This window comes from Oncorhynchus nerka, linkage group LG6, assembly GCF_034236695.1.
Source record: "Oncorhynchus nerka isolate Pitt River linkage group LG6, Oner_Uvic_2.0, whole genome shotgun sequence".
Classification (NCBI taxonomy): domain Eukaryota; kingdom Metazoa; phylum Chordata; class Actinopteri; order Salmoniformes; family Salmonidae; genus Oncorhynchus; species Oncorhynchus nerka.
In genome coordinates, this window is record NC_088401.1 from 17,543,871 (window position 1) to 17,560,724 (window position 16,854).

Below are 16,854 nucleotides of genomic sequence, written 5' to 3' on the forward strand. Positions count from 1 at the left end.
AAACATCCTCTTAAATGGAATTTAATAAGTTCTGTGTACAAAAACAAAAGTTCATAAATTACAGTCAGTCTACTGATGTCGGTCTGTGGCTGAGTCCTATCAACAGGCCTAGGGCCTGTCAAATGGCACCCTACCCCCATCTAGTGTACCGAGGCCCTGGCCAAAATAAGTGCACTATCTACGGTACCACCCCCCCTGATACACAGCACAACGAGCCCATCGCAGGCCAACACGTCATGCCCTACACCGATAGTACAAAACAAAACTTCTAACCCTCACAAAATAAAAATCTCTGAACATACAGTAACGATATCCCTCTTCCATCCATCTCATCAGTACGTAAGACCAAAAGCACGTTCCAGGCGCTGTATGGAGAGTGTATATGTGTCTCTGAGTAACACTCCCTCTACCGCCTGTCACAGTAGCTGCCTTATTCTCAACCCCGCCCCTCCAGGTCCATCTGCACAGCCCATTGGTCAATAATGTCCAGGGAGGGCGGGTCTTCAACAGTCAAACCTCATGTCCAGCGAATCATCATACCCCCTGTCCTCATGTCCTGCCCCCACCCCGGACAGGAAGGACACCCCCGTCGCTCCTGTTGCCGTGGTGATGAGCTGGTTGCCGTGTGGGGTGTTGCTGGTTGCCGGGCTACGCAGGGCTGCAGCTGTGATGGAGGTGAGGTTGATGCCGAGCGTGAGCCGCGTCTGTTCTAGAGCCTTCTCTGGAACCGCAAACGCCTCCAGCTTCTTCTCCCCGTTCGCCATGTAGGAGTTCTGGCAGCCGCGGCAGATACAGTCCAAACATGCCTTGGAGGAATATGAATATTATTTACAATCAGTGAACTACAGATACGGGAACACGGATTTCAGACCAAGCCATAGTAAATCTATAGTAACTCACCTTGCGGTTGGAGTAGCAGGGGCAGCGCTGCCCCCTGCAGGTGAGAACAGAGGGGTTCTGAGTGGCTCTCCCACACTTACAGCCCTTCTTCTCTACCGGCTTCTTGTACAGGGGCTTGGAGGGGCTGGGTGGGTGAGAGAGAGGGTGAGCATGGCCGTGGGGGGGCAGGCGGTCACGGGGCTGGGCGCGGGGCTTGGGGACCCCCTGCCTGGCCTTGGTGTAGGCCTTCTTAGGGCCCCCGTGGTGCTCCAGACTCTTCTTCAGGCCCTTGGATGACACCAGCATTGTCTTACCCACCTTGGGAGGCCCTCCATTCGGCACGGGCGCCAGGTGAGGTGGGGTGATGGCGGAAGGGAGTTTGGGCTCCCGTTTGACGGTGGCGGTTGGGAGGTGAAGGGGGTTGGTGGCGCCCAGGGGTGGGCCTCTGAGGATGGTGGCGATGGGGAGGGGCTGCACCTTCTCACTGTCGCTCTCAGAGCGTGAACGCTTGCGGTGGCAGTGAGGGGGTAGGCGGGGAAGGGCAGGGGTGGGCTGGGGGGAGGCAGGGGAAGTCTAGGGATGTTCTCTGGGGGAGGGAGGGGGTGAGGCAAGGGGAGTCAGGGGTAGGAGGGCAGTAAGATCCGTTGTGGGGGGGTACAGAGGGATTGTCTGGCTGGTCAGGCAGTTCAGGGTTGGGTTCTGGCTCCAAGGTCCTAAGAACCTCCTCCACGCTCAACAGCAGACCTCCGCCATGTTTATTAAGCTCCTCCCCAAATGTGCTAATGTTACAAAGTCCCACCTCCCCACTACCTACCACGTCAACACACACAGGTAGCTCCTCCCCCAAGCTCTCCTGCTTCAGGACACCTCCACCTGTAGCTAAGGTAATAGGTGGTGGCAAGTCCTGATTGGCCAGGCCGTTACAGTCGTGAAGCCCGTTAACCCCACCCACAGGGATAAGCACCTCTTCCTGGCTCTCCTCTGCAGGCAGAGCCTCAGTAGGTCTGAGGTCAGAAATTGAGGGGGCCGTCGGCGGAGACTGGCTCGCCAAATCCATAGTGTCCTCCCCTTCCTGCTCGCTTTCGGCCAATGACAGGCCCTCGTTAAGAATGGCGAGGAGGTCGGGCGAATCACTGGCTGCGCTAGCAATGTGCGGGGCGAGAGGTGATTGGGCGATGTAGAGGCAGAGCTTCCTGTAGCAGTGGACCAATAAGGAGAGCTGCCTGTTCTCCTGGAAGCGGGAGTAGTCTTTACACCAGGAACAGGACGGCTTGAGCAGCATCCTCTGGCCCTTACAGCCCCGACACACATAGTGCTGGCACTGGGAGTTAGTGGGCGCTATGGGGTCCTGCAGCAGATTACCTGGAGAAGAGAATCATCTTCAGTCATTTATGCCAAGACAAACATTTATTTATCCTTTATTCAACTGGGTGAGAACAGTTGAGATCACTCCAACGGCAGCATTACAATTGTCCATACAACATAACACAACAAACCATAAACAGGAGCCATAATCATCCTTAATAACGAGTTGATGATATGTAGCTTAGCAGTGGACTGATGATAATGAGTACTGAGGTGGTGGGCTAAATATGAAAGTGATTAATTCAATTGCTCTTCCGCTCTGAATATTCAGCTGTAATGAAGTGAGCACAACACCAAAGCAACAGCATGTCAATTAAGTCAACGACATTGGTTTTGAATAAACCCCTTTGTCATATAAAGTATAACATGGTCCAGGTAGAAAGTGAAGAGGGTTCATATTCTGTTAAATGCATATTTCAACCGTTTATAAAGCGGTAATATTCAAAGAGGCGTCTCAACACTGATTGCCTCTGCAAGGCTTGATGACCCCTGTGCTTTGAGAGCAGCTTCCTTAGCAACAGTGGTCGTTAGGGATGGCAGCTGAGAGAGGGGACTCACGCTGCAGAGTTCCATTTAGAAAAACAAAAACGCCTTAGATATAGACCATGTTGGATGCGTCCTCTACCCAGCGGCTGCAGCTCCGACTTCAGTCATGTTTAGTGGGCCAGTAACTGAAAGGTTGCTGGATCGAATCCCAGAGCTGACAAGGTAGAAATCTGTCCTTCTACCCCTGAACAAGGGAGTTAACCCACTGTTCCCCGGTAGGCAGTCATTGCAAATAAGAATTTGTCCGACTTGCCTAGTTAAATAAAGGTTACATAAAAATAAGATGAAACAAGTGCTTACAAGTCCTTAACCAACAATGCAGTTAAGAAAACACTTACTAAATAAACAAACAAAAAGGTAACAAAATAACAATGAGGCTATATACAGGGTATTACGGTACCGAGTCAATGTGGAGACTATATACAGGGTATTACGGTACCGAGTCAATGTGGAGACTATATACAGGGTATTACGGTACCGAGTCAATGTGGAGACTATATACAGGGTATTACGGTACAGAGTCAATGTGGAGACTATATACAGGGTATTACGGTACCGAGTCAATGTGGAGACTATATACAGGGTATTACGGTACCGAGTCAATGTGGAGACTATATACAGGGTATTACGGTACCGAGTCAATGTGGAGACTATATACAGGGGGTACCGGTACCGAGTCAATGTGGAGGCTATATACAGGGTATTACGGTACCGAGTCAATGTGGAGACTATATACAGGGGGTACCGGTACCGAGTCAATGTGGAGGCTATATACAGGGGGTACCGGTACCGAGTCAATGTGGAGACTATATACAGGGGGTACCGGTACCGAGTCAATGTGGAGACTATATACAGGGTATTACGGTACAGAGTCAATGTGGAGACTATATACAGGGTATTACGGTACAGAGTCAATGTGGAGACTATATACAGGGGGTACCGGTACCGAGTCAATGTGGAGACTATATACAGGGGGTACCGGTACCGAGTCAATGTGGAGGCTATATACAGGGGGTACCGGTACCGAGTCAATGTGGAGGCTATATACAGGGGGTACCGGTACCGAGTCAATGTGGAGACTATATACAGGGGGTACCGGTACCGAGTCAATGTGGAGGCTATATACAGGGGGTACCGGTACCGAGTCAATGTGGAGACTATATACAGGGGGTACCGGTACAGAGTCAATGTGGAGGCTATATACAGGGGGTACCGAGTCAATGTGGAGACTATATACAGGGGGTACCAGTACAGAGTCAATGTGGAGGCTATATACAGGGGGTACCGGTACCGAGTCAATGTGGAGACTATATACAGGGGGTACCGAGTCAATGTGGAGACTATATACAGGGGGTACCAGTACAGAGGCAATGTGGAGGCTATATACAGGGGGTACAGAGTCAATGTGGAGACTATATACAGGGGGTACCAGTACAGAGTCATTGTGGAGACTATATACAGGGTGTACCAGTACAGAGTCAATGTGGAGGCTACATACAGGGGGTACCGAGTCAATGCGGAGGCTATATACAGGGGGTTCCGGTACCGGGTCAATGTGGAGACTATATACAGGGGGTACCGGTACAATGTGGAGACTATATACAGGGGGTACCGGGTCAATGTGGAGACTATATGCAGGGTGTACCGGTACCGAGTCAATGTGCGGGGTAGAGGTTGGTCGAGGTAATTTGTACATGTAGGTAACGTTAGGTGACTATGCATAGATAATAAACAGCGAGTAAAAACGTCACCCCATTGAATGAACCTCGTGTATAATCATCCCTCCCACCCCACACACAAAAAAAGGACAAAAACACCAGTAGTATTCTTGACTGAGCTAGTGCGGCTGCCTTCCTGTTCAGGACGGGGCTCGGCTCGAAATGCATTTTTAAAGACTGCGCACGCACCGTCTCACAACACAAACATGCTGACAGAGTCACGAGGGCACCGGACAGAACAAAGGACGTTGAATGAATAAATAAACAAACATCTGACAAACACTCGCTTCTGTTCTGGCTGTGCAAATACATGTACCTGTCCGACAGTGATTTAGTTACACATGGGGTGGAGCAGCTGGATGACGTTAGCTACCTAGCTATGAAGAATGGGGAAATGTAGCTAACCCGTGCAGTAGCTAGCTACTAGTTTGATTTTATTCAAGCAATTCGGTCAAATCAGCCAGTTTAAGACTGGATCAGTGTGAAGCTATGGAATACATTGAAATGGGAGGGAGACGTGCAGTAGCTAGCCTAGTTAGTTAAAGTAGACATCCACGCCGTCGGCTAACTAGTTTCCCCGACATCCAATGGGAACGGGGGTGTGTCACAATGCCTGGTGTTCCATGGCGGGGATACAGCTAGGCTAGTTAGGTATAGTAGCTATATGGATATATACACAGGGGAACCGAGGCCCTTAAAATAATACTACCGATGCACTTACCACATACGAGGCAGGACAGCGACTGGCGAAAGAAGGGCAGCTGCTTGTAGAGCTCCGCCAGGGCCCGGGGGTCGCGAGGGTCGCACTGCAGCACCGAACGACACGCGGACACGTACAGAGTGGTGGCATTCACCGGGTTCATCTCAACAGCCAAGGGACGGAAACATCCAGTCCGAGAAAAAAAACTAACGCGCAAACACACACACAGGTCCTCCGGCGAAAGTCCTGTGGCTCACGTTTAAATGGAGAAGAGGCCCACAACTCCCTTCTCATCCGTCCTATTATTGCCTAAAGGAGGATGGGAGGGCATAGATGGCTGATGTAGCTAGCTAAATACTAATGGTGCTAACCTAGCGTAGCTTTATCGCCAAAATAGTGCTGGTAAGATCGTCTATGCACCAAATAGGTAAATGTGTGATACAGCTAGAATATAAGTTAGCTGCAAATCAGTTAAACACACAGGTATGAAGTCTGTTCGTGGTAGCATGGGTAGAACATTACTGTATTCATAATCACAACCAATTCATCTTTAGCGTTTTCCTCTTTTCCACGGCACGAAATATGCCCAAATGATCATCATGGCATAAAAATAAAACGGTTAATCCCATTAAGTGCATACATACAAAAATAAATCTCGAGCAAATGAATTAATCAAAGCCCGTGCACTTGTCTTTCACACAATCCGTGGAGCGAGCAGCACTCGCTGGTCGAGTTATAATTCAACAACAATACAGTCACTGGTGTGGTGGCGCTCTTTCTCCAACTCCGGCCTCCAATTATACACTGTTAGGCACCTTCGTACCAAATTCAAACAGAGCTGCTTTGCTAACGTTAATAGTGAAATCTTATTCGTTTGTTCTCCCGCATTCCTTCCTTATTCGCATCTTCCTCAGATTTTTATCTAAAGTTGGCTCCTGGACTTCTGGCCTGCATATTCGTGGCACGTAGGCAGTGATAGTCAGCAAGCAGCACGCTCAGATTCTGTTGTTGTCCGCGGTTCATGGCGGATACGCTGCAAAACAAAACAGGCCGCCTTGGCTCCCGCTAGCGCACGGAGTTAAAGCCAGTCACCGCAGGATAACTAACAAGAGGGGGTAAACTGGAAGAGGTAGTGGAGAATGGAAAGAGAGTTTGGAAATCTTTGTTGAAGAAGTAAAATAAGCGCCCGTCAGACCACCGGAGTATATTTACGCCGGCCGTGCGAGCTTGCACCGGCGGCACCAGGATATCAAGAACAAAAATAGGCCGCTTTTCCTCTTTTTGGAACTAGTCCTTTGTTTTTTCCCTCCTCTCCGATTGGGTATGAGCAAAAAAGCAATCGGTGCGACGACGTTATGTTAGCGTTCGAAGAATAACACTCATGTGTATTATTGGAGTAAGATTGTAACAGTTGTGTGTTTGTATAGCCTGCTGCTATCGCCAGGCGCGGAGGTTATTCTCCCCTCCCGTTTCCTCCCCGCAGTCAATCAAACAGAGGGGCGCTGTTTCTCACATCTCGCGAGAATAAAATTCTTCTTCGTGTGGTTTTCCGGCAGCCTAGACACTTTCTTCACAGAGTTTCTAAACCCAGGAGCGCAGCATCGCTTGCGAAACAGACCAAACAGGACCAGGTTGGGGTTTGGGGTTCGAGAAATCAATGAGAGAAGTAAAACAGTCTTCCTTAGTTGTTAATTTTCTCCAAATCTAAAGGCGCAACATAGATTCGAGCCAATGTTTTAAGTAGTTGAACTTCGTATTACTCCAACTTCGTTAAATTGACAAACGGACACGTTTTCATTCTCGTCAAAAACAACTTTATATTGAAGGAGTGCCTTTGCCTTGACGGCCTGCACATGCGCAGTTTGGCGCGAGAGACTATGCATGAGTTTAGCTAGCCAACATCACCATGACATCGCCTACAAGCAGTGTTGGCCTATCTTCATACTATACTGTCTTTGCTTTCTTCTTCTCCTCTGGTATTATGGCGGTCCGCATACAAACGTTGAAGGTGCATGCCGCCACCTACTGTACGTGTAGTGAATGAGAATAAACCCACCACATACTATGCAAAAATAAAATTAATTTAAAAAAACATCCCACTCCTTCAGCCATACTCCAAATCACACCCCTACACAGGCTCAGGGGCCTGTGAGGATGGAACATTAGTGGATGCTACTTAATACAATGTTTACATACCCTACATTACTCGTCTCATATGTATATGTATATACTGTACTCTATATCATCTACTGCATCTTTATGTAATACATGTATCACTAGCCACTTTAAACTATGCTACTTTGTTTACATACCCTACATTACTCATCTCATATGTATATACTGTACTCGATACCATCTACTCCATCTTGCCTATGCCGATCTGTACCATCACTCATTCATATATCTTTATGTACATATTCTTTATCCCTTTACACTTGTGTGTATAAGGTAGTCGTTTTGGAATTGTTAGGTTAGATTACTCGTTGGTTATTACTGCATTGTCGGAACTGGAAGCACAAGCATTTCCCTACACTCACATTAACATCTGCTAACCATGTGTATGTGACCATTAACATCTGCTAACCATGTGAATGTGACCATTAACATCTGCTAACCATGTGTATGTGGCCATTAACATCTGCTAACCATGTGTATGTGACCATTAACATCTGCTAACCATGTGTATGTGACCATTAACATCTGCTAACCATGTGTATGTGACCATTAACATCTGCTAACCATGTGTATGTGACAAATACATTTGATTTGATTAGATTTGTAATGCCTCTCCCTGAGTCCCCAAAAACTTTCAGCCGCAATCACAACAATTTTATTTATTAATTTCACCTTTATTTAATCAGGTAGGCCAGTTGAAAACAAATCTAATTTACAACTGCGACCTGGCCAAGATAAAGCAAAGCAGTGCGACAAAAACAACACAGAGTTACACACTAGAAAAATCGGTGTACAAATGAAGGATGGAGGTAAGGCAATAAATAGGCCAATAGTGTTGAAGTAATTACAATTTAGCAATTTACACTGGAGTGATATATGTGCAGATGAGGATATACAAGTAGAAATGCTGGTGTGCAAAAGAGCAGAAAAACAAAAACAAATATGGGGATGAGGTAGGTAGTTGGTTGGATGGGCTATTTACAGATGGGCTGTGTACAGCTGCAGCGATCGGTAAGCTGCTCAGACAGCTGATGCTTAAAGTTAGTGAGGGAGATATAAATCTCCAACTCCAGTGATTTTTGCAATTCGTTCCAGCCATTGGAAGAAGGAAACTGGAAGGAAAGGCGGCCAAAGGAGGTGTTGGCTTTGGGGATGACCAGTGAAATATACCTGCTGGAGCGCGTGCTACGGGTGGGTGTTGCTATGGTGACCAGTGAGCTGAGATAAGGCGGGGCTTTACCCAGAAAAGACTTATAGATGACCTGGAACCAGTGGGTTTGGTGACGAATATGTAGCGGGCCAGCCAACGAGATCATACAGGTCGTAGTGGTAGGTAGTATATGGGGCTTTGGTGACAAAACAGATGGCACTGTGATATATTGCATCCAATTTGCTGAGTAGAGTGTTGGAGGCTATTTTATAAATTACATCGCCAAAGTCAAGGATCGGTAGGATAGTCAGTTTTACGAGGGTATATTTGGCAGCATGAGTGAAGGAGGCTTTGTTGCGAAATAGGAAGCTGATTCTACATTTAACTTTGGACTGGAGACGATGCCTATTTTCTCAGATGTCCTCTTTGTTTGCGCTGTGCAGTTAATAACCAATGCAATAAACGATACAAAGTCCACCTCTTTAACATGCAACATGTCAAGATCCTGTTGGCGAGTAACATTTACTAGTTTCTCTAATCCAACTACCATGGTTTCTTCAACATTACTCCCTTCTTCCACTCTTCTCAACGCCTCCTAATAGGAGACACGCCGGACGGCCCTTACTCTTGTCACCTTGGTGTCCTTCATCCTAACAGGGCACTTCATGGTTTCGGGGCACATGCTCGCCACCACAATTGCAGAATTTCACCTCAACTGGCATACGATACTCCTCGGGTCTACATACAATTGACTCATACAGTGGGGATTTTTTATCAAGTAAATCTTGGTGGGGCAAACTCCCCAAAATGATTTTGGATGAATGTGTCACACCAGCCTTGGCTTTGGCTCCCCCTCCTGTCCAGCTCAGATGTTCGGTGTAGTCGGCCTTCTAGCTGCTGCCGAACCTGCTGCTGGCAAACACCCTTCACTCATCAACCCTGGAATTGTCTCGTCATCATTACACTCACCTGGTTCCAACCCCTACTCTATCACTGTAAATATACTCCGTCTGTCATTTGTCTTTGTCGGTCATTGTAAATGTTGCTTGTTGTCCTGAGAGGTATCTTTCCTACTATTGCTTGAGTACTTCATTATTCTGCACTTTGGGTTTCGTCCTTTTAATATTATAGTGCTTTAATAAACTCAGTAGTTCTAAACCTTCGACTGCTGCCTACACCTTTCTACACTTGTGGCAGCCTGCAAAACAACTACACAACCATAAACAATACATCAATTGCACTATACCAGTGACAAATGGTGCCCACAAGCTGTTAGGGCCTACATAAAGCTGTCCCAACAGCAGTCCCAACACCTTACCACTGCTACACCTGGCTATCAGCAGAGTCCCAACACCTTACCACTGCTACACCTGGCTATCAGCAGAGTCCCAACACCTTACCACTGCTACACCTGGCTATCAGCAGAGTCCCAACATCTTACCACTGCTACACCTGGCTATCAGCAGAGTCCCAACACCTTACCACTGCTACACCTGGCTATCAGCAGAGACCCAACACCTTACCACTGCTACACCAGGCTATCAGCAGAGTCCCATCACCTTACCACTGCTACACCTGGCTATCAGCAGAGTCCCAACACCTTACCACTGCTACACCTGGCTATCAGCAGAGTCCCAACACCTTACCACTGCTACACCTGGTTATCAGCAGAGTCCCAACACCTTACCACTACTACACCAGGCTATCAGCAGAGTCCCAACATCTTACCACTGCTACACCTGGCTATCAGCAGAGTCCCAACACCTTACCACTGCTACACCTGGTTATCAGCAGAGTCCCAACACCTTACCACTGCTACACCAGGCTATCAGCAGAGTCCCAACATCTTACCACTGCTACACCTGGCTATCAGCAGAGTCCCAACATCTTACCACTGCTACACCAGGCTATCAACTGAGCTTTGTCTGGCAGCGGAACAGTTCATTCAGCCTCATTTACTGCCTTAAAAAAAACACACTACTGTTCAAAGTTTGGGGTCACTTAGAAATGTCCTTGTTTTTGAAAGAAAATCTATTTTTTGTCCATTAAAATAACATAAAATTGATCAGAAATACAGCGTAGACTTTGTTAATGTTGTAAATTACATTTGTTGCTGGAAACGGCAGATTTTTTATGGAATATCTACATAGGCGTACAGAGGCCCTGTCACGAATACCACCGAAGGTGGCTCCCCTTCCTGCTCGGGTGGCGCTCGGCGGTCGTCGTCGCCGGTCTACTAGCTGCCACTGAAGGTGGCTCCCCTTCCTGCTCGGGCGGTGCTCGGCGGTCGTTGTCGCCGGTCTACTAGCTGCCACTGAAGGTGGCTCCCCTTCCTGCTCGGGTGGAGCTCGGCGGTCGTCGTCGCCGGTCTACTAGCTGCCACTGAAGGTGGCTCCCCTTCCTGCTCGGGCGGTGCTCGGCGGTCGTCGTCACCGGCCTACTAGCTGCCACTGGAGGTGGCTCCCCTTCCTGCTCGGGCGGTGCTCGGCGGTCGTCGTCGCCGGTCTACTAGCTGCCACTGAAGGTGGCTCCCCTTCCTGCTCGGGCGGTGCTCGGCGGTCGTCGTCACCGGCCTACTAGCTGCCACTGGAGGTGGCTCCCCTTCCTGCTCGGGCGGTGCTCGCGATCGTCGTCGCCGGTCTACTAGCTGCCACTGAAGGTGGCTCCCCTTCCTGCTCGGGCGGTGCTCGGCGGTCGTCGTCACCGGCCTACTAGCTGCCACTGGAGGTGGCTCCCCTTCCTGCTCGGGCGGTGCTCGGCGGTCGTCGTCGCCGGTCTACTAGCTGCCACTGAAGGTGGCTCCCCTTCCTGCTCGGGCGGTGCTCGGCGGTCGTCGTCACCGGCCTACTAGCTGCCACTGGAGGTGGCTCCCCTTCCTGCTCGGGTGGAGCTCGGCGGTCGTCGTCGCCGGTCTACTCGCTGCCACTGAAGGTGGCTCCCCTTCCTGCTCGGGCGGTGCTCGGCGGTCGTCGTCACCGGCCTACTAGCTGCCACTGGAGGTGGCTCCCCTTCCTGCTCGGGCGGTGCTCGGCGGTCGTCGTCACCGGCCTACTAGCTGCCACTGGAGGTGGCTCCCCTTCCTGCTCGGGTGGCGCTCGGCGGTCGTCGTCGCCGGTCTACTAGCTGCCACTGGAGGTGGCTCCCCTTCCTGCTCGGGTGGCGCTCGGCGGTCGTCGTCACCGGCCTACTAGCTGCCACTGGAGGTGGCTCCCCTTCCTGCTCGGGTGGCGCTCGGCGGTCGTCGTCGCCGGTCTACTAGCTGCCACTGGAGGTGGCTCCCCTTCCTGCTCGGGTGGCGCTCGGCGGTCGTCGTCGCCGGTCTACTAGCTGCCACTGGAGGTGGCTCCCCTTCCTGCTCGGGTGGCGCTCGGCGGTCGTCGTCGCCGGTCTACTCGCTGCCACTGGAGGTGGCTCCCCTTCCTGCTCGGGTGGTGCTCGGCGGTCGTCGTCGCCGGTCTACTAGCTGCCACTGGAGGTGGCTCCCCTTCCTGCTCGGGTGGCGCTCGGCGGTCGTCGTCGCCGGTCTACTAGCTGCCACTGGAGGTGGCTCCCCTTCCTGCTCGGGTGGCGCTCGGCGGTCGTCGTCGCCGGTCTACTAGCTGCCACTGGAGGTGGCTCCTTCCTGCTCGGGTGGCGCTCGGCGGTCGTCGTCGCCGGTCTACTAGCTGCCACTGGAGGTGGCTCCCCTTCCTGCTCGGGTGGCGCTCGGCGGTCGTCGTCGCCGGTCTACTAGCTGCCACTGGAGGTGGCTCCCCTTCCTGCTCGGGTGGCGCTCGGCGGTCGTCGTCGCCGGTCTACTAGCTGCCACCGATCCCTTTTTCCTTTTCGTTTGTTTTTGTCTAATTGTTTTCACCTGTTCCTTGTTGGGGTTTTGGGATGGGTGTTATTTAAGTTAGTTTTGCCCACTGGTGTTTGTGCGGGCTTGTTGTGTTTGTTACGTTTGTGGTGTATCGTCGGTTTTGGGTTTTCGCTGTCCGGGTTTGTGTAACTAGGTTTTGGGTTTGTTTTGCACCTGTGTTTTAGGGCTTCACCCATGTTTGGACCTGTTACTTTGTTAAGGACATTAAAGCGGTTTTTCCCATTTACTTTGCTCTCTGCGTTTGACTCCTCACCCATCACTCACCCATCGTTATAGGCCCATTATCAGCAACCATCACTCCTGTGTTCCAATGGCACGTTGTGTTAGCTAATCCAAGTTTATAATTTTAAAAGGCTAATTGATCATTAGAAAACCCTTTTGCAATTATGTTAGCACTGCTGAAAACTGTAGTTCTGATTAAATAAGCAATAAAGCTGGCCTTCTTTAGACTAGTTGAGTATCCGGAACATCAGCATTTGTGGGTTCAATTACAGTCAAAAAATGGCCAGAAACAAAGACTTTCTTCTGAAACTCGTCAGTCTATTCTTGTTCTGAAAAATGAAGGTTATTCCATGTGAGCAATTGCCAAGAAACTGAAGATCTCATACAACGCTGTGTACTACTCCCTTCACAGCGCAAACTGGCTCTAACCAGAATAGAAAGAGGAGTTCATTGTAAAGGGGCTTCCCTCTCACTGTCTGTGTGTGTTTGATTGTAAAGGGGCTTCCCTCTCACTGTCTGTGTGTGTTTGATTGTAAAGGGGCTTCCCTGTCACTGTCTGTGTGTGTTTCTGTGCCTTTTCTTTTGTAACGTGTGTGTGCTTAGCAGAATGAGTATATGGAGCTATTATTATAATGTTAAATCCTATGAATAACCCAGGGGTCAGCCTAATATGGACCTCTGTGTGATTATTCATTGGAGTGGGCATGAGCTGAGATTGGAAGGGATGAGTAACTGAGATTCCCCTCTCTATACCTCCACCCTTATCTCTCTCCAAAATGATTCTCAGCCCTGCCTAACAACCTAATAAGAACTCCCTAAACATATTTGACGCAAATATGATAGGCATATCCAACTATGAAATCAAACATTTTGGTATACTGTCTGTAAATAGATACTGACTGTCTATCTTTAATTGTGTGGATTTTTTTGCGAGCTGGACAGTCAAGAATCTGTATAAATGTAGGTCAATTGTCATTTAAACAGTTTCAATTTGGTTTTAGTCAGAATAAAGAATATTGAGTTTGTCATCCCCCTGCCCACAAAACATTTAAAAAAAAAAAAAATAAAAATTGTGTGTGTGTGTTTGGATGTGTCTGTGTCATCGACTCAGAGTGACAGAGTGTTTCCAAATTCGTAAGAAACCTAGTGAATTATGATTGGCCTCTTTATGGTTCCTGTTTTCTAATAAATGGGCCCTGTCTCTACATCAGAACAAGAAGACAGCAAGCGCATTTTTTTTGTGCAAATTATTAGCATCTATGAGCAAATATTAGCAACATTTTCCAACTATATAAGCAGACTTTGCCGCGAAGCAGTTTGTAGTAGCTAGTGTTAGTAATACAGCACCCATTTGAAGGTGTGTGTTTTTCTCTGTTAGTCGTGTGCTGTGTCTATTGGCGCTGACCACGGTCATCCTCTTCTCTACATTGGAAGGTGAGTGTGGGCAGGGTTGTCGTGTGGGCAGGGTTGTTGTGTGGACAGGGTTGTTGTGTGGGCAGGGTTGTTGTGTGGGCAGGGTTGTTGTGTGGGCAGAGTTGTTGTGTGGGCAGAGTTGTTGTGTGGACAGGGTTGTTGTGTGGGCAGGGTTGTTGTGTGGGCAGGGTTGTTGTGTGGACAGGGTTGTTGTGTGGACAGGGTTGTTGTGTGGGCAGGGTTGTTGTGTGGACAGGGTTGTTGTGTGGACAGGGTTGTTGTGTGGACAGGGTTGTTGTGTGGGCAGGGTTGTTGTGTGGGCAGGGTTGTCGTGTGGGCAGGGTTGTCGTGTGGACAGGGTTGTTGTGTGGGCAGGGCTGTCGTGTGGGCAGGGTTGTCGTGTGGGCAGGGTTGTCGTGTGGGCAGGGTTGTCGTGTGGGCAGAGTTGTCGTGTGGGCAGGGTTGTCGTGTGGGCAGGGTTGTCGTGTGGGCAGGGTTGTCGTGTGGGCAGGGTGGTTGTTGTGTGGGCAGGGTTGTTGTGTGGGCAGGGTTGTTGTGTGGAAAGGGTTGTGTGGACGTGGTGTGTGTGTGTGTGTGTGTGTGTGTGTGTATGTGTGTGTGTGTGTGTGTGTGTGAGAGAGAGAGAGAGTGGGCTTATGGTATATTAACGTCAAGTTGCTTCAAACGTCAAATTTAGAAGGTTAAGGTTTGGATAGGGTGAAAACATTACGTTTAGGGTGAAAACGTTACGTTTAGGCATTTACTCATTCTGAATGGTTACGGGTTAAGGGACATGGATAAAGGTCCATTAGGATTGGGTGGGCGTGTTACATTTAGGTTGCAGTGTATGTTGTTAGTGTGGTACTGCATGTTTCTGTGTTTGTTGATAGTGTTAAGCGCTGCATGTTTAAAGTGTGTGTGTGTGTGTTGCAGTGCGTTCCCAGGAAATGAGACCTATGAGTTGCTGTCTGAAAACAGTCTGTAAACGTCTATAAACGTCCAGCTGAACCAATCACACAGTGTCTTATTCAGAAACCCAGAAGGGGGTGTAATGTCGACATGTACATGTAAGAACACAGACACACAAAATCACACAGTCACACAGTCATAGTCCCAGTCATAGTCCCAGTCATAGTCCCAGTAATAGCCCCAGTCATAGTCCCAGTCATAGTCCCAGTCATAGTCCCAGTCATAGTCCCAGTCACAGTCCCAGTCATAGTCCCAGTCATAGTCCCAGTCATAGTCCCAGTAATAGTCCCAGTCACAGTCCCAGTCATAGTCCCAGTCATAGTCCCAGTCATAGTCCCAGTCATAGTCCCAGTCATAGTCCCAGTCATAGTCCCAGTCATAGTCCCAGTCATAGTCCCAGTCATAGTTCCAGTCATAGTCCCAGTCATAGTCCCAGTCATAGTCCCAGTCACAGTCATAGTCCCAGTCACAGTCCCAGTCATAGTCCCAGTCATAGTCCCAGTCATAGTCCCAGTAATAGTCCCAGTCATAGCCCCAGTCATAGTCCCAGTCACAGTCCCAGTCATAGTCCCAGTCATAGTCCCAGTCACAGTCCCAGTCATAGTCCCAGTCATAGTCCCAGTCACAGTCCCAGTCATAGTCCCAGTCATAGTCCCAGTCACAGTCCCAGTCATAGTCCCAGTCATAGTCCCAGTCATAGTCCCAGTAATAGTCCCAGTCATAGCCCCAGTCATAGTCCCAGTCATAGTCCCAGTAATAGCCCCAGTCATAGTCCCAGTCATAGTCCCAGTCATAGTCCCAGTCATAGTCCCAGTCATAGTCCCAGTCCTAGTCCCAGTCACAGTCATAGTCCCAGTCATAGTCCCAGTCCTAGTCCCAGTCACAGTCATAGTCCCAGTCATAGTCCCAGTCATAGTCCCAGTCACAGTCATAGTCCCAGTCATAGTCCCAGTCACAGTCACAGTCATAGTCCCAGTCATAGTCCCAGTCATAGTCCCAGTCATAGTCCCAGTAATAGTCCCAGTAATAGTCCCAGTCATAGTCCCAGTCATAGTCCCAGTCACAGTCATAGTCCCAGTCATAGTCCCAGTCATAGTTCCAGTCATAGTCCCAGTCATAGTCCCAGTCATAGTCCCAGTCATAGTCCCAGTCATAGTCCCAGTCACAGTCATAGTCCCAGTCACAGTCCCAGTCATAGTCCCAGTCATAGTCCCAGTCATAGTCCCAGTAATAGTCCCAGTCATAGCCCCAGTCATAGTCCCAGTCATAGTCCCAGTCATAGTCCCAGTCATAGTCCCAGTAATAGTCCCAGTCATAGTCCCAGTAATAGTCCCAGTAATAGTCCCAGTCAAAGTCTCAGTCATAGTCCCAGTCATAGTCCCAGTAATAGTCCCAGTCATAGTCCCAGTCATAGTCCCAGTAATAGTCCCAGTCATAGTCCCAGTCATAATCCCAGTAATAGTCCCAGTCATAGTCCCAGTAATAGTCCCAGTCATAGTCCCAGTAATAGTCCCAGTCATAGTCCCAGTAATAGTCCCAGTCATAGTCCCAGTAATAGCCCCAGTCATAGTCCCAGTCACAGTCCCAGTCATAATCCCAGTCATAGTCCCAGTCATAGTCCCAGTCATAGTCCCAGTCATAGTTCCAGTCATAGTCCCAGTCATAGTCCCAGTCATAGTCCCAGTCATAGTCCCAGTCACAGTCATAGTCCCAGTCACAGTCCCAGTCATAGTCCCAGTCATAGTCCCAGTCATAGTCCCAGTCACAGTCCCAGTCATAGTCCCAGTCATAGTCCCAGTCACAGTCCCAGTCATAGTCCCAGTCATAGTCCCAGTCACAGTCCCAGTCATCCCAGTCC

General features: G+C 49.3%; 1 protein-coding gene across 1 annotated transcript; it reads right to left on the reverse strand.

The window, feature by feature from the left end:
• Positions 1-5: 5 nt before the first annotated feature.
• Positions 6-6,699, reverse strand: LOC115131018 (E3 ubiquitin-protein ligase MSL2-like). The gene is given in 5 exon segments (XM_065019319.1): positions 6-806; positions 901-1,439; positions 1,442-1,474; positions 1,477-2,241; positions 5,230-6,699. Coding segments are annotated over 5 exon segments (1,782 nt in total). The 5' UTR covers positions 5,372-6,699; the 3' UTR covers positions 6-503.
• Positions 6,700-16,854: the final 10,155 nt, after the last annotated feature.